This window comes from Apodemus sylvaticus, chromosome 9 (genome assembly GCF_947179515.1).
Source record: "Apodemus sylvaticus chromosome 9, mApoSyl1.1, whole genome shotgun sequence".
NCBI lineage: Eukaryota > Metazoa > Chordata > Mammalia > Rodentia > Muridae > Apodemus > Apodemus sylvaticus.
Genome location: NC_067480.1, coordinates 49,495,292 through 49,519,979, shown reverse-complemented (window position 1 = coordinate 49,519,979; position 24,688 = coordinate 49,495,292). Strand labels below are relative to the sequence as shown.

Sequence of the window (24,688 nt, the reverse complement as noted above, 5' to 3'; positions counted from 1 at the left end):
ACAAGCCAATGAATCCAACTGCTGAGTCTTTCTTTAGGACTGACCTCAGCTAAAGGGATTCCTCTTGACTAAGATTAAGCCCTCTTCTTTGGGGCAGTCCACATCAGGTGACTGGTTGATGCAGCAATATAAAGGCTCAGCTCCTCTTCCTCAGCATGGACTCCCTTTGAGAGGATCCCTAACACACTTTCACTGTATGCTCTCCAGACTCCTCTGCTCAGCTCACCGGGCCCCGACCTAATACTGCTGCCTTCACCATCATTCCTTCTCAGCATGTCCAGAAAGCACTTTCCAGTGAGACCTCACCCTCAGAAGTCGGGCAGTACCAACTGGTTTCTTGGTGGGCTTGGGTGTGGAATCAGCACATTTATTCCACTTAGTGCAGAATAATACTTTTTCTTAAGTATTAGCAAAAACCTATGTCTTAAGACAAGGAAGGACTCATTTTACCAATATTCAAATATCATTAATATGTGACCAGTCATCTTCACAAACTGACATGATATACTAGTAAGTATTTCACCAAAGTAGAACTTTATCTTGTGTAAATGCATTTAACAACTCTAACAGTTCTTACCTCCCACGTGTCAGGATGTTGCGTGATCTTAAAAATCCGAAAGTCAGGAAGATTCTTTTGTAAATAGTCTGCCAGAAGTTCTGCCTTAGCATAATATGGACAGTTGGCTTTACCTAGAAGAGTTCAAATTAGCCCTGCTTTCTTTTCAACACACAAATTTCCATGAGGTTGTGAGGGTCTTATCATTATAACCATATGCTTAGAGGATGTACCAGGGCTATAATTTTATAAGAAAACTACAGAAAAAAATTCTTTAACACAAACATGTAATTTCTATTATATTACTAAAAATAAGATATATTTTATAGATCAGAATCGTACACAATAACATTTTGTAGAAAAAGGAGAATGTTTTAAATATTCATTTTCCTCTTGTACTCTGCTGGACCACATCAGAGGTTATAGCATACTATTTAAGTGTGAGATATTAACAGTGAGATATTCATTAGCATTCACTCAAGCATTCATTAGCATTCACTCAAGGGCCCACTGAGATAGCTCAACTGATAAAGGCACTTGCCAACAAGCCTGAAGATCTGAGTTTTATCTCCAGGACATACACTCCTGTTAGATTATTCTTTAACCTCTGTACTCCCCCATGTAAAACAAATAAATTCATGTTAAAAGTAATAGCATTCAAAGGTCAAGTGTGAGGTAAGGGGTGGAAATATTTGGTGTGTGAATTGTGAGGAAGCTGAGGAAGAAGGAAGAATCCGGCCTAATTTCTATTTTTGGATTGGCCTAATTGGAGAGAAACCATGGGTGAGAAATTCAGACAAACGCACTAACGCACTAATAGGAATACACGGTGCATGCGGAAAGACGTAATTAGCAGGGCATCTGATGTCCAGTCTGATGTGCAGGTGACGATGGAGAACGTTAGATGTACATTCTTTTTTTTTCCCCTGCACTGAGGAGTACACAGGAAGCGAATCCCCCTCTCCCAGAAGTGGGATGGATTTCCCAGAAGTTTAGGAGGACAGGCTAAGCGCAATACCTGCTGCCTCACAGAGTCCTCTGTCCACTCCTTCTCAACACCTCTCTGTGGAGAAGCCTCTCTATCTAGTTCAAATCCGTTGTTAATCACTTCAGACTCACGTTTTGGTTCACGTTTAATGATCCTGTCCATTTTATTGGGAAATAACATATAAAAGCCCTGCACCCAAGATGGTCTCAATTACCTGCCTGTTCTGGATCCGGGCTCCTTCTGCCCAGGCACCACTGAGATGGTGATGGCGAGGTGGATATAAAGAACAGAGGTTTCCAGAGGAAGAGGATTCCAGTTATGCTCTAAAGCCCACACCGCCTGTCTTCTTGGAAACCTTGCTGAGCAAGTTCTCCCTGCCCCATTAGACTCTTCCTTCTGTTTCTAGTGTCTCCTTTCGAGCATATTTAAAGGCATTTCACTTAAACCTCAGCTTCTCCTTCCTAAGAAACAAAAAGCCCATGTTTCTTCTCCCCAGCTGTTGCTGTCTAGATGGTCCTTTTAAACTTCTTATATCCTTGCCATCCATTGTTCTTACATTTATTCACTTATTATCCCACTATAATCTAGCATTCCACACAATTTCTTAGAAGGTGACTAAGAGCCACCAGGTCCTTAATACAATGAGTAGTGTTTTTATCCTCTCTTCTTTATTTCCGGTAGCATTTATCATGGTTGCCCATTTCCAGTAGAGTAAATCCTGGATGCATCTCTATGGTGGGATACTCTACAGGCTTCCCTTCTGCATCTCTGGCTAGTATTTTCTGCACTTTTTCAGTTTCTGTTCCCTCATCGATCCCTTAAATTGCACTGTTCTGCAAGGCACACAATTTAATACCTTATCTGTATATTTTTCTTGCCAAGCTCCTTGGTTTCAAGGGGTAGTCTGTGTTCCTAGCTCAGGTATTATGCCTTATCCAGATGCCGACACTTTCCTGTGTTCTAACATCTCTTCCTGAATGAATCATGGGCACTCAGCAGGATTAGCTGGATTCTATTCTGAAATGACTAAGGCAATGCCATCTTGTTTCAACTCCACTTTGTGTTTGCTTAAACAATTCTCCCTTTCCCCACAATGGTTGTGTCTCTCTTGGCAACCCATTGAGATTTCCATGGCCTTAACCATGGTGCAGCTGTTTTAACCAAAATAATTAAACTAAAATGACTAAAGAAGGCATTAGTTAAAAATAATTGTCATGTTATGTCTGAAATAATAGTTGCTTTACCAACAATGGATGTTTCAAGGATATGCTGATCCTCATCTAACTTTGACGTAAATAACTGTCTTTGTGGTTTTTGCTTTTAAAAACACTGCACTCCAGCTCTTGGGTACCAAGAGACTTTCAGAAAAAAAAATTCATCTGAATGTATAGTGAAACAAAAGAAGTACTTCCAAAGAGATGGTAAATGCCAATTGTATGTAACAAAGAGGTTCAACTAAGATAAGAATGAATAGTTTAATCTAAGACATCCTTTGTGACTGTGGTCAAAATAGTTTGTATATGAAGGCAAAAGAAGAAGCCAGACTGAGTGGAAAGAAGGGCTAAAGATAGAACAGCAGGGAGCTCTTTTAAGAAACTTGGTAAGAGGGGCTAGAGAGTTGCCTCAGCAGTTAAGAACATTGACTGTTCTTCTGAAGGTTCTGAGTTCAAATCCCAGCAACCATGAGGTGGCTCACAACCATCTGTGATAAGATCTGACTCCCTCTTCTGATGTGCCTGAACACAGCTACAGTGTTCTTACATATAATAATAAAATACATCTTTATTTTTTAAAGATGTATTTTATTATTTATTTACATGTATGTAAATAAAGTATGACTATGTGTGTGTGTGTGTGTGTGTGTGTGTGTGCATGTGTATGTGTGTGCACGTTCAAGTGTGCCCATAGGAACCAGGAGAGATAATATGATCTCCTATCTAGAGTTACAGTGGTTGTGAGCCTCCTGACACAGGTGCTAGGAAATAAATAAATCTTTAAAAACAACAACAACAACAACAACAACAACAAAAAACTAGGTAAGAAAGAGGAAACAGATGCGTCCTGTCCCAGTAAGTAGTAGTGTTGCTTCCAGCTGTCCAGAAGGCCTTTCAAAAATGCAGACTCATTGACACTCTTACATTATTTTTACCTAAATTTTCATTGTGTTCAAGATTTAGTTCAAACTTTTTTCTTTAAACTAAATGTCTAGTTTATATTTTGTAATTCTAACCCCAGGCCCTGCTATACTCACACATCCAGGTCCCCCATTAGACTACAGCTCTTCTAGTGTTTGCCTTCATCTAGAGGTTGGTTCCTTTAACAGCTTCTCTAGTTAGTTCCTTCTCTCCATCCACCCTTTGTGTTCCCATCCCACCAACCTTGCAGAGGCCCGTGCAGTCGTCTGATATTACATGGATTACAGCAGATCAAAGTAATTCCTTATACGTTTTGTACCCCCGTGGGAATTAAAACTCGCCAAGGGCAGAGGTGAGAATTTTTCCCAACTTGTTCCCACTTCTCATCAGATCTTGGCACAATGCCACTGTCTATCAAGCGTCTTTGAATGAATGCCTAGAAAGCCTGAGGTGATTCGTCTAAAGGATGAAGAATAGAATCCAGTCAACAAAGCTGACGAACACCCAGGGGAAACGATCTGTGGGCTTACTGGAGAAGCACTCACCCGCGATCACAAATTTGGCCATGATTTCTAGAAGATCTAGAAACTGGGACCATGGCGTCACGGTTTCCTAGCAACCGCGGCGGGCACTAAAACTGGCGCAGGCGCTCTCAAAAGAGGCTGCACCGCCAGAGGCTAGAAGTTCAAAATCACCACTTGAATGTATTGAGTTTCCGTAAACAGCAATCCACGAACTTTATAAACTTCGTGGTTTCCTAAAGTTCTCGGCTGTATCTTTTCATCTGAGAATAGTAACTATTCTTTTTGGCAGGTTTTCTTCTCCATCTATTAGTGGCCTCGTTTGGCCGCTGCGAACCTATGCTTTTTGACTTATAAAAGCATCCGTAGAACGTCACCAGACGCGCCGCTTGAGGCGGAACTGTCATGGCTGCGCCCTTGTGTAGTCACGGAGTTCTGTTCTAAGGTGAGTGGATGGCAAGCACAATCCTGGGCGGTATCGTACTAGTCTTTTTACCAAGGGGAGAAAAGTTTGGGAAGTGGCCTCAGTCTTAAGTTTGGGGCGATGCGTCGATGCTGGACGGCTCATTTGCGAAAGGACACTGGCTCCGGTATTGGGATCTTGATGAACCTAGCTGATTGTTGATTCTCAAGCAGGAAAGGCATCGTCTTTCTTTTTTAATTCCGTCCCTAATCAAGGCCGACCTGTTTTCTTAACAGTTTGCTTTTGGCCATGGCAAGATCATCTGAAGTGTCCATGAATGAAGGGTTTCAGTGAAGGCCTCCAAAGTAGTGTTAACAAAGTTTTCCTTAGCCCAGGAAGGTTTATTGAACACCTGCACGCGATATTCTTATCTTTTTTTCTAATTGCCTGTCTGTCTGTCTGCCTACCCACCAAACTATCTATGCAACTTTATACACATTGATAAGTTGTATACACATTGATTGATTGAAACTACTTTATTCACAACTGCTAAAGGGATTGACCTGGGTACTTTACAACGATGAAATAAAAGTGGACAAAACATACTGGGAACATATTTTTACCATTTTAATACAAAGCTCTAGCGGCTCCTCGGTGCTCATGCAAACCCCTGTTAGGTGCATTTCCCTTATTTATGCAACAGTTTTAAACTACTATTTCTTTTATTTACCTATCCTCTACAGGACAGTCCACGGCATGCGCTCTTTTTTAGAAAGAAGTTAACTTACATTGCATCTTGGATATTTAAAAGTGTGTCAGTAGATAGCAAAATGAATAACCAAGCACGTTCCTTGATATGGAACATCAGACAATTCAGTACTTTACTGCCAAGAACCAGAGCTTTGAGGATATATCCTTTGGGATTTTCCAGACCAGAAGTTATTCATTCAAAATGGAACCCAAGAATGAAACCAAAATGGAACCATCTACTAAATACTTTTGATGAGGGATTGCAACCATCTGTTAGATACCTCTTTCAGGATATATTTATTTCAAGATCAGTAGATGGTTGTACTCAAACTAAAGGCATAAGCCATGCAGCTGTTTGTAAGCTTGAGAGAATACTTTGCCCTAGAAGACTGTCCTCTGACACAAAACATTCTTTTGTCTCTGATGAAACGTCTGATGATGATTTAATGAAAATAAACTCTCATCATACCTCCAGCGAAGATGTGCTCACTAAGAAAGTGAGACCAACCCCTGTGACTTACAAAAAGCTGGCCCAGGAGTGTAACTCTCTGAGTGATGTGCTGGACACATTTTCAAAAGCACCTACATTTCCTGGTAGTAACTATTTTTTAGCAATGTGGATAATTGCCAAAAGGATATCTGAAGACAAGAGGCGCTTTGAGAAACAACTGATGTTCACTCACCCGGCCTTTAACCAGCTGTGTGAGCAAATGATGAGAGAAGCCAAGATTATGCGCTATGACCACCTTTTGTTCAGTCTTAATGCTATCGTGAAGCTTGGAATCCCCCAGAATACTCTTATGGTACAGACTTTGCTGAGGACGATTCAGGTAAGTCAAAAAGGAGACGTAAATGCGGCTTTTCTGTGCTTAACACATTTTGAAGGAGCTCAGGGGATGTAGATATGTATAGCTTCCTTAAAAGACTATCAGCAGGATATATGTTTTAATGTGTATTTCTGTATTATGTATTATATGACTAGGAGATCTTAAGTTAGATCATTTCTTTTGCTTTTCTTTTGGAAATATATATATATGGTTATATATATATATACATACATGTGTGTGTGTATATATATATATACATATATGTGTGTGTATATATACATATATGTGTGTATGTGTATATATATGGTTATTATTAAGACTAGGCTTAAGGATATCAACTGCTTGGTTAACAGCTAATGAATTCCTTTCTTCACACACTGAATATATATTGGATGTCAGCCTTATATAAGATACCACATTTATCATCATTTGGTCTTCAAAACATGGAAATAAGTTGGTGAGAAGGATATTAAAGTCAGTGTCTAAGAATCAGCCAGCACTTTGTGAGGTTTGATTATGAAGGAGGTGGTGTCTGCAGCAGACATTACATGGCTAACTTTCAATGGAAAAGTGTGGCTAGTTCAGGGAGCTGAAATAGGTTGGTGCATCTGAAGTAAAGAATGCTGGCGAGATGGGCGTGGGGAGGGAGCATGATAAGGTTGGGTAGGGGAAGAAAGTAGATGTGTATGTGCTGAGGGGCAAGGATTTGAGGCTGAAAAAGGTAGTAGAAAAATTGTAAAAACTTAATTTTTATGCCCAGTGGGGTTTGTATTTGCCCAGTAGTCACAGTAGTCCATTGAGAATTTTTAAGACAGAGATTGACATACTCAAGTTTGCATTTTTGGTTTCAAACAAAGGTGTCAGAATCATGCTTGATGTCACTTATATGGCACCAGACATGAAAAAGTAATTTACTTTTTAAGAGTGGCCATGTGACTCTTAAAGTGTAGTATCCTCACTGGGAACATAGCTGGAGTTAGAAAATCTGCCTGTGATTGTGCTTCAGCAATGTGTGTGTGTGGGTATCAGAAACATTTAGCCAGACAGTAAAAGAACAGTGTGCTGTCAGTGGATTTGAGTCAAATGCCTGACCTTTCACAGCAGATGTTATGGGGTACATATATATAATATATGTACATATATTATATTATATTTATGTTATAAATATTAAATATATAAATATATAATGGGAGATCTATCTATCTATCTATCTATCTATCTATCTATCTATCTATCTATCTATCTATCTAAGGAAACTCTCAAAGGAATGATACCATTCCTCCAGTCCTTTAAAGCATTATATCATTTAGTTCTGACTCAAAGCTTTATAAGTAGTGGTTAAGTTGTACTACTTTAGCCAAGAACAAAAGGCTTCCTCTAATATGCTCTTACTCTTGGGTTGTGGTTGAATTGTAGAGTATTAGAGAAGCTGTATTATTACTTTTTTCAGAAAGCCACTGCCATTTCTGGAATAAACTAGTGCTCTGAGACCCAGATAGTGGTAGGTAGTAAATGTAGTAGGCCTTGTGAATAAGATCCTTAGGGCAGTTGTAGCTTGATGCTCAGGAAAGGCTATGTGGAAATTGTAAGGACACAGTCTTCTAGGGTTTGTTTACGGGAGTACTTCAGTAGCTTTTCTGATATTCTACTATGCTGTCCTCATGGTGGTTTTAGTGCCCACAAAGGAGAAAAAAATGATATTTAATGCAAGTTATTTCACAAGCAAAATAATATAATGAATATTAAATTGATTTCCAATGATGCTTAAGAAAGCGTTGGTGTATAAAGGATCATGTGTCAGTTATTGGAAAGTCACTGAATGGCCTGTCTTACTTCAGGATAGATGTTTAGTATGGAGTTTGTGAATTACTGCTCTGGTACTTAGTCCTTTGAGAGTATGAGTTCAGTGGTTTTGCTTTGGAGACTAATATAGATGCCATCACCTTTGGTTTATTTGTAATTATATTTTAATAGGAGCGCATCAGTGAGTGTGACGAGAGATGCCTTTCAATTTTGTCAACTGCTTTAGTGACAATGGAGCCGTGCATGAATGTGAATGCTCTTCGAGCTGGGTTGCGGTAAGAGCTTCTTAGACTTTCTTCACATGGTTTTCTCTGTGCCCCTTTTGTGGGGAATTAAAAGGCCCAATGAAAGTTGAATTCCTATTTTGGGAGGCACCAGTAAGGTACACATTGGTGGTAGTTAATACTTTGTTAAACTTAAAATTCTAATTCTAAATGATATAAAGCTGAAGATAGTACTTTTTAAAAGATCTTCTTTATAAAAAGATGTGAGTGCTATTGAAATTAGTTTTTCTTAGACTCTAGTACTGATGTAAGGTCAGGGGAGAACTGACGTGTATACTTAGTTCAGAACAGTTACTTGGGTATTATGGGGATTCCATTTACACTGGCTTATTTTAAGAAGATATAAAATTGATACAACTAACTAATGTTATATCACAGGTTAGTGAGAGTTATGAGGATACCTTTAATCTCTTGCAATTTGTTTATTGATGAAGACAGTACAGTAATGTAAGAAAAAGTATACTAGAGTGATTTAGCTTACACCATCTTGGACAAGTAGACCGTGTCTGTGGTTTTCATATTCTTGGCCTATTCCATGTAGATGCTGGACCAAATGAACTTGTCTGATTTCTGGTATGGAGATTCTAGAATTGTCCTATTTCTTGTGTCTAATGACAGAATTCTAGTTGATCAGCAAGTTTGGAACATAAAACATATCTTCACCTTACAAACAGTGATGAAGTGTATTGGGAAAGATGCACCATTAGCTCTTAAGAAGAAATTGGAGGTAAACACCTGGCTTTTCTCTGGTGGGTGGAATTTGAAAAAACTGTCTTTAACCTGTCACTTCCTAAAGTTATTTTTGAGGAAGACATGGATATGTTTTTGGGTTTCACTTTGCTGAAATGAATTTTAATTCATATATATACACATACATATGTAAATATGTGTGTATGTATATGTTATATATATATATATGTTTATGTATATGTATATAGGTATGTGTAAACATATCTGTATATAATTTCTGTATGTGTCTATCATCTTTCTTAAGCTCCATCCTTGTTTTGCCAACATTAAATTTTTCACAAGTGATAATGAAATGAAAGTTTGTTTTTCTGTAGATGAAAGCCTTGAAGGAGTTAGACAAATTTTCCATCTTGAATAGCCAGCACATGTTTGAAGTATTAGCTGTGATGGATCACCGCTCTGTTGTCCTTCTTAATGAATGCAGTAAAATTGTCATAGGTAAGGGGGGACTTTCTGATAGGACCTCTGCATCTGTAAGGTTGTCCTAGGTAAGGGGGACTTTGCTATAGGACTTCCACATTTGTAAGGTTGTCTTAGGTAAGTGGGATCTTTCCTATAGAACTTCCACATCTGTAAGGTTGTCATAGGTAAGAGGGGCCTTTCCTATAGGACCTCCACATCTGTAATGTTGTCATAGGAAAGAGAGGCCTTTCCTATAGGACCTGCCTCATCTGATCTATTACTTGTTTTCAGACCTTGGCTCTTACAATGTAGAACTGATGATTGGTTACATATAAATTTATTTTTGCCTGTAGTTTTGTTTTCTTTCAATTTTTCCCCTTCTTTAATATCGAATATCTTGAATTTTGTGTTCAAAAACATTTGGTAATACTTGTTTACTTAACTCATTCTTAAAGATAATATCCATGGGTGTCCTTTCAAAGTATTGATCAGCATACTGCAGTCGTGTAGAGACCTCCGATACCAAAATGAAGATCTCTTCCAAAGCATAGCAGATTATGTGACTACAACCTTTGACATCTGGAAGGTGAAACAAGTGAGTTTCGGGTGGGGCTATCCCTGAGTGACTGTCAGAAAGCTTCTTCATTCACTTGCTTTCAGTGTTTCTCCCTGCTTGGTAGAAGTCAGGCTGTCAAAGTATCCCAGTGCTGACGTAGCCCAGCTCCTTCGCTTTCTACAGGCAGAGTAGTAGTAAGTCTTTGATCAGTTTTCTATCTGAAAGAAAACCACATTGTTTAATGTTCTTCCTCTGTCTGGTTGTCAAAGCATTATATGGTAGATGGGCTAACTATTTAGCATTGTGTTTCCTATCTTCCTGTTAGCTTTTGAATAATAAAGACGGGTCTAAATAATAAAGTGTGACAGACATGGGTTTGGAAGAATAAAATGTTATTACTTCATGATCTTGTCTGTTGTTTTCTTTGGAGTAACAGCCTCTCAGAAATCACACTTGACAATTTATATCTAAGTGATGCAGCTTGTGAAACCTGCTTTTTCTAGGGAAGTATGTGGATCACGCGGTTCAGTCTGTTAAGAAAGTAAGGTGAATTTTGAGGTTATTATGAAAATTGATTTCAAAGACAGTATTCTTGTGGTAAATATTACCCAGTGGGAAATTGGAAGGGAAGTTTATGGTAATCTTGATATTTTGCTTCCATAAATTGATGTAGGATACAGAAATGTTTGAGTTACAAAAACAAATTTTGTTTGAAAATGCCATAATGGACTCTAATACTGTGCATACTAATTTAAAAAATTAAAAGATATGGAAAGAGAATAAAAATACTTGCACCATAAAATTAGGGTTAAGATTCAGATAATCCAGCGGGGAATATTGTCATATACCTGTCATACCAGCTTCTCAGGAGGCTGAGGCTGGAGGATTGCAAGTTCAGGGCCAGCTTATGGGGGGGAAAAGTGACTGAGTTATACCATCAACAAGAATGTAGGCAGTGTTTGGAAGAGGGAGCAGTTCAATATAGGGGTCATCATGCCGACTTCAGAAAAGGCACAATTTAAAGTAATTTTCAGATCTGTTACATGAGAAACAGGTAAGAAAGGATTTTAAATGAGATCATTATATGTCTTGGTTCCCAGCTTAGCAAGAGATCGCTCACTAATGTGATATCTGATTAAAGAAAAAGAAAATATAATTGTTCCGTTTGGGGTAATATTTTGTTGCTTAAGTTCTTTGAGATTTAAAAACTTAGAGTAGCATATTTTGGCTGTTGAGTGACTTCCTCTCCCTTCTATTTTCAAGGTGATCTTTTTCCTCTTGTTATTTGAAACTCTTGGTTTTCGACCTCCTGGTTTGATGGACAAGCTTATGGAGAGAGTAGTCCAGGAGCCTGGCTCTCTGAACGTGAAGAACATTGTTTCTATCCTGCATGTGTACTCTTCTCTCAATCATGTCCACAAAGTCCAGAACAGAGAGTACGTATGGTTTTCCTTCTCCATCGGCGCATGGTGTGCTTACAGAAACGATCATGGATCTAGGCTTAACACATTAGTACAAGTCACCGTGTCTGATGCCACCATCCCGTCTAGAAATTCAGCAGCATTCGTTTATAGAGTTGAGCAGACTCCTACCTCTGTGATTCTTTGTCTTGCTTGTTGCTTTGTTCAGTCTCTCATCACAGAAGTTCTCATTTTGGACTTGTTCACTTTTCACTATTAACTCCTAAATTAACTGTTCTTTTTAACTTTGTCAAGAAGTTGAGAAATGTTTCTTTAAATTTATTTCCTATTGATTACCTCTGTCTGTTAGCGTGGTGAGGGTTTTCAATATGAGAAATGCCCTCCCAGCACACCTTCAGGTGGACAGTACAGTGCTGCTAACTAGGCGTAGCACAGCTGGCTGCAGCTGCATCCCCCATCGTACTTGACCAGTCCCTGCTGAGCAGCTCCTCCTCGCTTCCTTCCCTCCTCACCTCCGTCCTGCTGCTTCTGAATTTGCAGTATGTGTCATATGTCCATCTAGACTAACTTATTCACTTAACACAGTGTCCTCCGAGTTCATCTATATCTTACCATATGAAAGAAGTTGTCTTTTCTAAAGGTACATAAATAATTAAAAATTTGATATCCCAGTTGTATTTTTATACCATGGTATGTTTATTCATCTGTTGATGGACGTTTAGATTGTTAACGTATTTGACTTTTGAACACCAGAGTGTATATATCCTGTAGAGGTCCTGATTTTAATTCATATAAACCAAAATATACTTGCCATGGTAGCCATGCCTATAATCCCAGCACTTGGAAAGTTGTGGCAGGAGGATTGCTTGTGAGTTTGGGGCCAGCCCAGGCTACAGGCTGAGACTTTTGTTTAAAAAAATATAAAACAAAAACGACAAGTGTAGGGTCAAGTGACTCATTGTGTAGCTGTGCCCATCCCCACCCTCACCCCTACCCCTCGTTTTATATTTGGGTTTTTATGTTTTTGAGGAGTCCTCACTGACTTACATGGTTTGTGCACAGTGTGACAGGGCTGTACCCCCAGCATTGTGCACCATTTGGTGTGGAAGGTCTGTTCCCTGAACAGTGTGCACCATGTGGTGTGGGCTGGCTCGGACTGCTTTGTGTCTTCTTGTATTGCTTTTGTGGTCATCCAAACAGTTGCAAGGGCACATCTCTTAGTTGTTTGGGTTTGCATTTCCTGGCTGTTTGTGAAGAGCATTCTTCCTTCCAGCTGTGCAGTGAGTGTCTGTTCTGGAAGAACGGCTGCTAGGTCCATGCTGTTGAGTTGTAGGCACCCCTTCTGTATTGTGGATGGTAACCCCCCTGTTGGTATGCAGTTTATCAGTATTTTCTGCTCTTCTCTGATTCTGTTGACTTTTAATTAGCAGAAGCTTTTTAGTTTGTTGTTGCCCCTTGACTATATCTGCTTTTGTTAATGGTAGTCTAAAAATCATTGTACACAATGTCATAAAATAAAGGTTTCCCATATATTTTTCTTGTAGGAGTTTTAGGAACTCAGTTTTTGGGCTTGATCAGTTTTAAGTTGATTTTTGTATAAAATTTAAGGCAAAGGTTTAATTTTAATCTTTGTGGGCACATACCAAGTTTTCTGAGCACCGTTGAAGAGACTGTCCTTTCTCCATTGTGTATTCTTGCTGCCTTTATTTTCATGCAGAACTGCGCAAACTTAAATTACCATAGCTTCATAATTTGTTCTGAAGTAAAGGTGTTACAGTTCCAGCCTAATTCTTTCTTCCCAGGATAGCACAGGAAGTTCAGGCACCTTGGTTTCCATGTCAATTTCAGAATCACATTTTTCTTTGTCATGTAAAACATGTTATTGGGAGTTTAATAGAGATTTCACTGAATCACTGAGTCACTGCAGATAATGTGGATATTTTAAAAGCATTGGCTTCCAGTCTATGGCTGAGAGAAGTCTCTGTGTTTTATTTGTGTCATCTTTAATTTCTCAACCAGTGCTTTATAGACTGCAGGGTGTAAGTTTCTCAGCTCCTGGGTTATGTCTGCTCCTGTTGTTTACTCTTCTTGCTATTACTATAGAGGAAATCGGACAGCTTATTTAGAGAAATAAGGCAGATAGTACTTTTCTGCTTTCAATCTTATTTATTTCCTTTTCCTTTACCTTTTCCTACTAAATTATTTATGTACCCAATTATTTTTATTTATTTCACTATAAGATATAACTTCTAGTACTATAGTAAATAGAAGTGGGCAAGAGGAGACTTACTTGTCTAATTTATGAATTTTCATCATTTAACATGCTCCTGACTATATGTGCTTTTTACATATGGCTTTATTATATTGAAGTGCGTACCTTCCATACCAAATGTATTGGGAATGTTTATCCAGAAAGGTGTTGAGGTTTCTCAAATGCTTTTCTTTGTGTATTAAGGTACTGGCATGATTTACTTTTAATTCTTTAATCTGTTAATGTGGCTTACAGCATTATTTGGTGGCATGTGCTGAGGCCACCTGGGTCTTGTTTGTGGTCTATGTAGTCTCCTTCATGTGATGCTGAATTTGTTTGCTGGTGCTTTGTGCATTGCCTACTTTTGGCGTGAAGGTAATGTTATCCTGTGAGTTCTCTCTTTTGTGGATGTTTAGATGAGTTCAAGAGGGTTGTGTTCATTTAATTTAATTCTTCTCCTTCTCAACATTTGGTAGAATTACCAGTGAAGTGCTCTGGTCTGACTTTTTGATTGTTGGTGTATGAATGTTTTGCCCACATGTATATATGTATGTGCACTACTAAGCCACCTCACTATATATATATATATATGAGGTTTTTATTGCTGATTCAATCTCTGTATTCATTGTTGGCCTAGTTTGATTTTTTTCTTCAAGGTTTAGTTTTTGCTGATTGTATATGAATTTATTTCTTCTTGGCCACTAATTTGTTAGCAAACCATTTTTTTCATATTTATTAGGTTTCTTTTATTATTGTGTGCGTGTTGGGGGAGAGAAGCTGAACATATACAGAGTTTATTGTCATTTTTCTGTAAGAATATCACAGCTATTTCCATAGAATTTACATTGTATTAGATACTATAAATAATCAAAAGATAATTATTTATAGACAATGTGCGTAGGTTACATGCATATTTTTTTTTAACTTGAGCTTACTGTGTAGCCTATGCTGGCCTTGAAGTTTTGATTCTCCTGCCTTAGCCTCACCAGTGTTAGGGATTATAGAGGTGCCCTCCCATGCCTAGTTTATGTGGGACCAAGGATTAAACCTGAGGCTTCATGCATATTAAGCATTGTACCAACTAAATGACATCTCTAGCCCCTTCCTTTTGTCCCTGCCATTAGTGTTGGTGTCTTAGCTCTCATTTCGACTCTTAAGATCACTGTCTTTCCCATTAGTTTTAGTTGCAGGTTTGCCAAGTCTTGCTTTGGTTGATCTTCCCCTCCAGTTCGCATTTGTTTCTGTTTATATCTTCATTGCTTTCTTGCTCTGCAACTCTGGCTTTGCTTTGTGCTGTTTCTAGTTTTCTCTTTTTTAAAGATTTATTTATTTTCATTTTATGCATATGGATATTTTGCCTGTGCATATGCATGTGTACTATATGTGAGCCTGGTGCCTGTGGAGGCCAGAAAAAGAAGTTGAATCCTGGAACTGAAGTGTGGACAGTTGTAAGTCGCCATGTGGGTACTGGGAATGCAACCCAGATCTTCTGTAAGTGCAGCCAGTGCTTGTAGCTGCCGAACCTTCTCTCCAGCCTCTTTTTCTAGTTTCTTGAGGTATAAATTAAGGTTCGTTTGAATATTCTTTTTGAAGGGTAGCATTTATTACTAGAATCTTTACTATTGCTGCTGCTTTTTCAGATTACTGTTACTTTTGATGTGCTGTGGCTTTGTTGAGATTTTTTTCTAATTTTCTATTTGATTTTTTTCTGTTACCCACTAGCTGTTCAAGGCCATGTTGAATAATTTTACCTTTATGAATTTTCCAGTTTTCCATTTTTTTAGTGATGTCTAACTTACTCTGTTGAGGTCTGAACTGTTAGTAAGATTTATACTTCCTTAAATGTGATAACTTTCTTGGGACCTCATATGAAGTTTGTCCTCCGTGTTCTTAAGGAAGAGTTGATAATGTCGAGTGGGTGGTCTCACTGTCTTTGTCTTTGACTACACACACACACACACACACATGCATGCATGCACACACACACACATGCATGCATGCACATGCTGCCATCCCTGTTATTCTTTGGTCACCATTTCTTGTCATGGCTTCTTTTTTTTTTTTTTAACTTTGAGATTGTGAACTTCTATACAGTATATTGTTAGACCTTCCTTATATTATCTGTTGAGATACTCTGTATCTTAATTGGGGACTTTAATACATATATGAGTTATGTTTCTTATCTCTGTGGCAAAATACATAATAAACAACTTAGGATTTCCTCCCAGTTTGAGAGTACAGCTGATCCCAGACAGGGAAGTCATAGCAGTGGGAACATGAGCTTGGTCACATGGCAGCCACACCCAGGAAGGAGAGATGAATGCTACCATGTAGTAGATTTCTTATTTTCTGTTTAGTCCAGGATCTGAGGTCATAGGATAGCATTGCCCAAATTGGGGATGGCTGTCTTCCCTTCTCAGTTCTGCTTTTCTGAAAATACCCTGATAGACATACTCACAAATATGTTTCCATGGTGATTATACATCCTGTCAAGTTGACATTAATGATCACAGTGCAGATATATTTAAAGCTTTTATTGGGAGAGAATATTGCCACTTAGTTTCCTGTCACAATTTTTTTTTCTGTTTTTCTCTTCATGTGTAAGTGGATATATCTTTCTTTCCTTCCTTTATGCATCTTCAGTAGATATTTTACTTATGGTTCCAGTAAATCTTTTGTGGTAGTTACTTTAGTCTCATTAACTCTAGTTAGACAGGATATCTGGACAACTTCATTCTCCCCCACTCTTTGTTGTTGACTTTTAGTTTATATCTTTAAGATTGTATCGTTATTAACTTTTAAGTAATTAGTAATGTTTTCTGGTATGTTTTACTGGAACTAACGTTGGTTCACACACTGCTACGACTGCTGGGTGAGTCTGCAGTCAGTTCCCAGTTTAACACTACAGCCTTGCTGCTTTCTCCAGTCTGCTCATAGCAGCCTGTGGTGCTTCAGTTCTTCTGACCTCGCAGGCCTTCCTGCTGCCCTGGCCACTGAGACCAGTGTGATCTCTCAGACGTTGGCCTGCACGGTCCTGTGAGCCCTGAGCTTTCTTCCAGGCTCGCTTCCCCTTGTTCACATCCCTGCTCCATGCCTTCATCCTGCTCTTACTGCCAAACAGTCTGTGCTGTCAGGGGTCCTTTCAGATGATCTTCCCTTTCCTATTGCATCTACCCTTCAAATTCTCCCCCATACTCCTCTCTCCCTTCTACGGTATCATAGTACCCCATGTGCATTTCTTTCTTTTTTTTTCCCTGTGTTATGCTAGTGATAACGTATGCCCTGAAAGCCAGACTTAACGTGGATTCAGAGGAAGTCAGCCATTCATTAGCAGTGTCAGCTCCCCAAAGTGTTATCCTCCCACTCCTTCTGCGCTCAGCTGCTGGGTTACACCGTAGCACAGCAGCGGCTGTGACTGGTAGGGTTAGGCTCGTAAGTCATTACCAAGAATTTTGATGGCTAGGAATGTTTAATTGCTTATAAAACTGCAGTGCCAGTCCAGGCCTTGTAGAAACTGTGAGGAGTAAAAGGCTCTGGTGCTTGACCACTTAGGTTCTAAAACCGGCTCTATTTCCTGCCCATCCATGTACTGTAATTAGTTCATGGATGAGTTGCTCAACTTCTGAGCCCGTTCACTCATCTTTATTTATGAGAATAATAATATTGCTACCCCATAGAGTTTTAATAGGAGTGAATGACTGAAAGCCTATAAAACATTTTTATGCAGTACATCTGCGGGAGTCACTTATTGGATCTGCACACTTACTGGGGTCTAGCCACATCTTGCACTAGGTATGGAGGCTTATCTGCAAATCTGATTGTTTCATCTCATTTCTTTGCACTCCTTGAAGACCTTGGCTCTGTAGCATGGAGTCAGCTCTTCTGTGACCTTGCTTTGTAGGTTGATTTGAAATCTGACTTTCCTTTGTTCCCCACAAGGTTCCTAGAAGCTCTGGCAAGTGCTCTGACTGGCTGTCTTCACCACATTTCTTCTGAAAGCCTATTGAATGCTGTGCATTCATTTTGCTTGATGAATTATTTTCCCCTGGCCCCTATTAACCAGCTTATCAAAGAGAACATCATCAATGAACTGCTGACTTCAGGTAGGTATTCACCTTGTTTCTAAGTGGGTTCTGTAGAGCAGCATTAGTTCAAACACACAGACCAGATGCTGCTGAGTACAGCTGACAGTGGTGAAGTCAAAGGTCAGTGTTTCAAGCTACAAACCCACAGAGCTGCCTTTAGTGACATCCCTACTGCAGGAGGAGGGAATACAGTCTGCGCCATTTTAGCCTACACTGCAATCTTCAGTCTTCACATATTCAAGGTTCTTGAGTAGATATGCTTGCATTCCTTAAATATACTATTAAAGTCAACCCAAGTCACCTAGAAACAGTCAGTCCTGCTCTATAATTAGGAGCTAGCCTGTTAGATCTGATGACCAAGTGAGTACCAAATCATTGTGTTGATTTATTTATTGAAACCAAATCAATCCAAATCAATCATTGACCTTTTTTCTTTCTTTTTCTTTTCTTTTTTTTTTTTTTTTTTGGTTTTTGGTTTTTGGTTTTTTTGAGACCAAGTCTGTGTAGCCCAGCCTGGTCTGCAAATCACAGATATTCACTTGCCTGTGTTGGAATAAAGGTGTGTGTTGTCATGCTCTACAGTCACTGACTTTAAATGAAGAAAAACAGTATTTGGGTAGATGTCCAAAATTTAATAATATGTTGTAGAGTAAAGAATCTATAATTCATTCTATAAATGATGTAATAAGGTTCTGAAATTGAGTTGTGATGAATCAACACCATGTACTGATTTTTAAAACAGTTTGTGGTTAAAGAATAGACTTGGAGACCTGGATTCTAGTCCCAAATTCTTGAATAGTTTCCCTCATATAAAATGAGAAGTTTAGACCAAGTCATGCTAAAGATAGCTCACCATCTGAAACATTGGCCAATACAGGTTACTGAGCTAGGCAATGAAAACCTAGGGGTCATTGTGAGAGTCCTAGGACTAAAGAAGAGACACCAGCCCCTCCCGCTCCTCAGGGCTCACAGAGCTTTCCAGAAGAGGAGGCAGAAAGACTCCAGAGGTGATGGATGACTCCAAGGAAACAGTGCCTTCCAGACACAGTAGAGCTGACACATGTATACCACACTCAAGACTATGTTAGCACACACAGGGTTTGCACAGGTGCAAGCAAGCCAAATAGGGCCCCAGTGCTGAGGGGGAAGAGGACACGAGTCTCCATCCTTAACTAAGCTATCTACAATTGATAGCCACTTGCAAAGTAAAAATGAGTTTCCTCTGACGCAGCCTCATGGGCATACAAACCACACTCAAGGGTGGGCTCCGTGCCTAGCAGTAGAGGGCCAGCGCAAATTGAATCCGGGAGTAATTCTGTAGATGTTTGTCTTATATTGGTTTGTCTGTTTTTTGTTTTTTGTCTTACTAGTCTTTTGCTTATATATTATGGTTTCTGATTTTGTGTTTTTAATGCATGTATGTATATATGTGTTTCCTGTATTTCCTTTCTTTTTTAAAATTCTGATTTGTGTCTTTTTTGTTTGCCTGTTTATTGTTTAAAGAGAGAAAGGATAAGGAATTAGGTAGGTAGAGAGGATCTAGGAGGAGTTTGGGGAGAGGAAATCATGATCAGAATATATTGTATGAAAAATATTTTTAACAAAATAATAGAATGAAGTAGAGAGGGGAAGGGAGGATAAGTGAAGGTAATGGGGTGAATATAATAAAAATTATGCATAAATATATATATATATGTATATATATATATGCATGCAATTTAACCCACCATTATGTACAGTGAACTAAGTGCATTAAGTAAAGAAGATTTTAAGAGGTGATTAGACACATAGATATATTAGTATTTTAAAATATGACATTAATGTTTTAATCATGTGTTTGCCTTTGTATTTTTAGGTGACACAGAGAAGAATATTCATAAGCTTCATGTTTTGAACACTTGCCTGAAACTTGATGAAAGTTCTTACAAATCTGTACACATCCCATTGCCGCCGATGCCACTGTCAGCATCACATCCAAACGAGAAGCTTGCAGAGGTACTCGGCAGGCTTCTGGAGGGGCAAGGATGCTTCTCGAGAAACGTGCAGCTGCCACATAATTATCACATTGGTATGGGTGTCCCTTTATTTTGTTTTATTTTTAAAATGTATTTTGTTTGTTCTAACAAAGGATTAGGAGATTATATTCAAACATGAGTACTACATTCATATTTTTCCTACTCCCCTCTTCCCCCACCACACCTGCTTTGTCCCCCCACTCCCTCTCAGATCCACGCCCTCTTAATTGTTGTTGTATGTTTATGCACACGCATACATATGGATATGTAAATACAGCTTGCTGAGCCTGTCTGGTGTTGCTTGTTTGTGTATTTGTTTACTACTGACCTCTTGAGACTAGATAACCTATCATGAAGTTTGTCCTTAGAGAAGACTGTGCTTCATCTCTCAGTAGACATTAATTGCCTGTAGCTCTTCATCCAGGGTTAGGGCCTTGTGAGATTTTTCCCTTCATTTTGGCCTGTCAACAGGTGGTGGTGTTGCGCAGGTTTTATCTTGGTGACCATACTATAAAGATTTCTTTTTTTTTTTTTTTTTTTAAAGATTTATTTATTATTATATGTAAGTACACTGTAGCTGTTTTTAGATACACCAGAAGAGGGAGTCAGATCTCATTACAGATGGTTGTGAGCCACCATGTGGTTGCTGGGATTTGAACTCAAGACCTTTAGGAGCGCAGTCAGTGCTCTTATCTGCTGAGCCATCTCACCAGCCCCAAGATTTCTTATCACATGTGGAAGACACTATCTTACAGCCGATGCCCTGGTACTCTGGCTCTTAGAGTCTTTCTGTGCCTTCTTCTGAAATGTCCATGAGCCTTAGCTGTAGGGACTGCTTTGTCGATGTATCATTAGGGGCAGAACATCCCACAGTCAGTTGTTCTTAGCATTTGGAATACTTGTAGCTTTCTGTAAGAGTCTCCTTCGGAAGACACTTCTTTGATGCTGAGTGAGAGTGGTGCTTCTCTGTAAGTATTTAGGATCCAGTTAGAAATTATGCTGGCTTAGGAAGGAGGCAATAGCAGGTTCTCTAGAGTCTGACCTCAGCCACAGACTGATAGTATTAGGCATGGAGTCCTTCCAGTTGAGCAGGACTTAAGTCCAAGTAGACAAGTTTCCCCCAAGACATAGGTGCCACTATTGCATTGTAGGGCTGTCCTGGCAAGCTGGTCATTATTGTATGTAGGCTTCACTCTGGGTAGGACTATTGATTGCTTTTCTGCCTTACCAGCTCACATAGGACCTTTGGGCAGTGTGAGAGCAAGGGAGGAGGCTTCAAAGTCAGTTCTAACTCACTTTCTCCCAAGTCTCTATCTGAAGTGTGTGGTGTCTTCAGCAATAGGATCTTACCTTTAGTCCTGGGGGGCAACCAAGAGCAACTGCAATAGCCTATATGATTTTGAGAATCTCTTTGACTCCCCTAACCAATAATTCAGGAGATGTCCCATGCCTGGCACTGGATTTTGTTAGTCTTTGGATTCTTGTTGTATAGTTTTCTGATATAATGACTTTGGAATGTAACCATCCCCGGTTTCCTTGTTTTCAGAGGCAACTACAGTATCTCACAGAACTCTGACCAGTGTATGAATTCCACATGTCAAGTCCCTAGATTAGCGTGTGCCACATTATAAGGCCTCAGTTTAATTTTAGCTACTGTCTGTGTTTTTCTGGTACTGTTGGTATTAGACTTTTGATATATAGAAATCACTGTGAGCAGTGTGTGAGAAATTAACATCAACATGTTTTTCCTTTCAGATTTTGAAATCAGAATGGATACTAACAGGACCCAAGTATTTTCATTTTCTGATATAGATGCAAGTTCTGCCACAAACATACAGAGGTAGGTTTTTACATTCTTATTTGCTGAGCATTCTGAACTAAGATTTTAATAAAGAAAGACTATATTAATTAGCAGTTTCAAAAAGACCTTATGAATGCATGTGGCTTGCGGCATACCAGGGTCCTTTGCACATGGGAATCTGCTACTCATGGTTGAGTACAATAGAGCAGAGTTGAAACACCTGCTGAATCAGACATTCTTTAAAAATTTGTATATAAAGCTAACAGTTCAGTAAGACAATGTTAACATAGTCGAAACTATCCGTGTACTATAAACATTAGCCAAGATAATACTGAGACCTTAAACTTGAGACATCTACAGAAATTTAATACCCAATGCTTTCCCATCCTCCTTGTCCTTTCCTTATAACTCTGTAATTACTATTGTTCATAGATGAGAGCACATTGAAGCTAGCCCAAGCCGTTTTCGCTCATTATGTATAGTGTGCTGGGCGAAACATGGTGTCACACCATGCGAATGTCATGCCTGTTCAAGAGACACAGAAGATCATGGACTCATTCCATATGCATCTCTGCTATGTCAGCCTTGTGGGAAGGTTCCGCTAGGCCTGTGGGGCACACAAAGATGAGTCGGGTGTTTTGCCCCAGGGAACTTGTGCCGTGGTACTCTCCCGGACAGGCCCCTGTGTACAGTGGAGAGGAGTAGAAAAACTTGTAAGGATTCAGACTCTTACCTGCTCATCCCCATTCCTTCACACATTGTTCTGTCTTTGCCCATTTCTATATCCATCTGGCTTATTACTATTCCTTGGTTATCTTTTTAAGTGAAGGGTACCTGTTATGCAGGTACCCTTAGAAAGCATTTTCTTACTGTATTGAAAATGCCTTTCCCCTTTTTATGTACTGTTCTGACATAAAATGATGATACAGTAATTGGTAACATACAGTGCTGGGAAGTGCGAAAGCTGAGTTGTCTCTGGTAAGTATGAAATTTCTCTTCTGAAAGGCAGTGTCCTGGAGAAGACAGGGTAGACCCCTTCTGTTCTGTTCTTTGTCCTCCCAGTGAACTTCCCGAGAGTGATGAGGGTCAGTGCACAAGGTCCACTTTGCTGATGGAATCCCCATTGGAGGAGCCTTTGTCTTAGGGTTTTCTTGTGTTTCATCTTGAGTTTGGAAGGTCCTGTACCATTTGCTAGTGCCGTCACCAGTGGCTTTGCTAAATAATTATATTTGGGTCAGAGCTGAGCACTGCCCCAGAAACCTTTCAGTGGGTGTTTTTATATCAGGAAATTTTCCTCCTTAGAAAGTAAAGGCATTCATAAAGAAGGCTGCTGCAAAAATGCATAAAACGTGTTAGGTTTGGGTTGACAAAAGTAGTCGTTGCATACTGTGTTGTCTGCAGAGGCTGAGTAACGGAGGTAAAGCCAGTAGGACTGGTGGGAGCCAGGCCCAGGGAGGCTGGAGCCTGAGCTCCTGAGAGCAGGCCCCTGCGGCAAGGTTCCCGGTGCTCACCGTCACTGCCCCGTTTGTTGTTTCTTTTCAGAGTAGCAGTGCTGTGTGTTCCTAAGTCTGCTTACTGTCTAAATTCAAGCCACCCCAGAGGATGGCTGGCCATGAAAATTCGACATTTAAACGTAATGGGCTTCCATGTGGTCTTGGTAAGAAAACAATCTGAATGGACTATTTCTTATGTTAGCGCTGTGCACTCTCCCAGCTGCCGGCCAGATGCTGTGGGTGAAGGCAGTCACCAGGGCTCTAGGGGAACAGTCAGCAGGAGGGCACCTTACATTTATTTATTTATTTATTTATTTATTTATTTACTTACTTACTTATTTATTTATTTATTTATTTATTTATTTATTTAAATCAAAAGGAACATTCTAGTGTGTGATTTGGTTTCTCCTCAGCTGGATATTGTCATCTACTAGGGAGTTTATAGATGGTATCTGGTCAGCCTTAGTCTCTTTTTAATGAAGAAGAGGATAAATAATACCTTTTCATACTAAATTTAAGACCCATGAAATCACCTTCAACTTTCAGATTATCTTGAGCAAGGAATGATGCTAAGGCTTTTGTTTTCTGGCCAGTGTGAGACTCTGGTATTCTATATTCTTTGCCCGCCCAGAGACCTGGAAAAAGATGCCTCCCTTAGGCCTTCCTGTGACCCTCGGCACCACAGCTTTGCTCGAACAGCCTTTCAGATCTCCCATTGGTTGCTAAGACCCTATGCTGATCTTCAGCTTTATCTCCATGTTACGTGTGTGGCCCTGCACACAGCGTGAAGTGTACACACTCAGATTTTCTCTTATCATACTTTAATATCCCGAGGTGGGTTGGGCTTGGCTGACTAAGATTTGATGTGACTCCTTTCTGCTAATGTTCTGTTTAAAGGTTTAGAAATGATTTTGCATTGTTCAGAGAGCCCCTGAAGTTGTATACTTTTCAGAGTTAACAATTTTCCTCAGTCCTAGGCTTGTTACATTCAGAATATGAACATTTGCATGGTGACATTTAATTTGCAAATGCTGGCTTGCTACTAATTTGTGCTTAGGTCTCTAAAGAAGCTTTTATTTTATATATTGTCATTTCTTCACAAACTATTTTCTTTCTTGGGAAGATCCATCACTGGGAGCTGAAGAAACTAAAGATGCAGGATGCGGTCACGTTTGTGAGGAAGAAGATCTATTCAGATGAAGCGCTTCCCAATACTGACGCAACTGTGGAAAGCTTGGATTAAACCAATCACTTGTCAGAACACATACAGTTGTAAAATGACTTTAATAAAGGCTGTGATTCACTTATTAGTGGAATCAGCTGGCTGATCACTGGAACAGTGTTATTTCAGGTTCAGTTAAAGGTGACTTAAGAAGAGAAGATGTGTTCAGTGTATTTTAGAATACACTGAAAACACTTCAGAAGAGCCATTCTTCCAACTATATCTGCTCTTCTGACTGCCCAGATGCCTGATATATCCAGGAGCTGTCTCTGTACTTTTTCCCACGGGCTTCGGTGTGTTAAAAGCTGGTGTCTCAGTTGTGTTGTGATAGGTCACATGTAAGTTTGTGTTGGGAGTTGTTTGAAGACTATTTATACTTCTCCTGTCAGCTGTTGTGAGACTCAGGATTTATATCTAAGATCATT

General features: G+C 39.4%; 2 protein-coding genes across 2 annotated transcripts in view; one reads left to right on the top strand and one right to left on the bottom strand.

Moving 5' to 3' along the window:
* The window catches only part of Mdh1b (malate dehydrogenase 1B), a 30,424-nt gene extending 26,178 nt beyond the window's left edge, over window positions 1-4,246 (bottom strand). The window contains exons 1-2 of the mRNA XM_052193423.1: window positions 4,225-4,246; window positions 578-690 (exon numbers count right to left, since the gene is read on the bottom strand). Coding sequence (XP_052049383.1) covers window positions 578-690; window positions 4,225-4,246 — 135 coding nt within the window. The remainder of the gene's footprint in view (window positions 1-577; window positions 691-4,224) is intronic.
* Window positions 4,247-4,582: 336 nt separating this feature from the next.
* Window positions 4,583-24,348, top strand: Fastkd2 (FAST kinase domains 2). The gene is made up of 12 exons (XM_052193319.1): window positions 4,583-4,645; window positions 5,347-6,183; window positions 8,155-8,258; window positions 8,886-8,994; window positions 9,332-9,455; window positions 9,875-10,014; window positions 11,239-11,411; window positions 17,587-17,750; window positions 19,588-19,800; window positions 21,503-21,587; window positions 23,091-23,205; window positions 24,165-24,348. The coding sequence occupies exons 2-12, from the start codon at window positions 5,434-5,436 to the stop codon at window positions 24,282-24,284; spliced, it is 2,097 nt and encodes a 698-aa protein (XP_052049279.1). The 5' UTR covers window positions 4,583-4,645; window positions 5,347-5,433; the 3' UTR covers window positions 24,285-24,348.
* The last annotated feature ends 340 nt before the right edge of the window (window positions 24,349-24,688 follow it).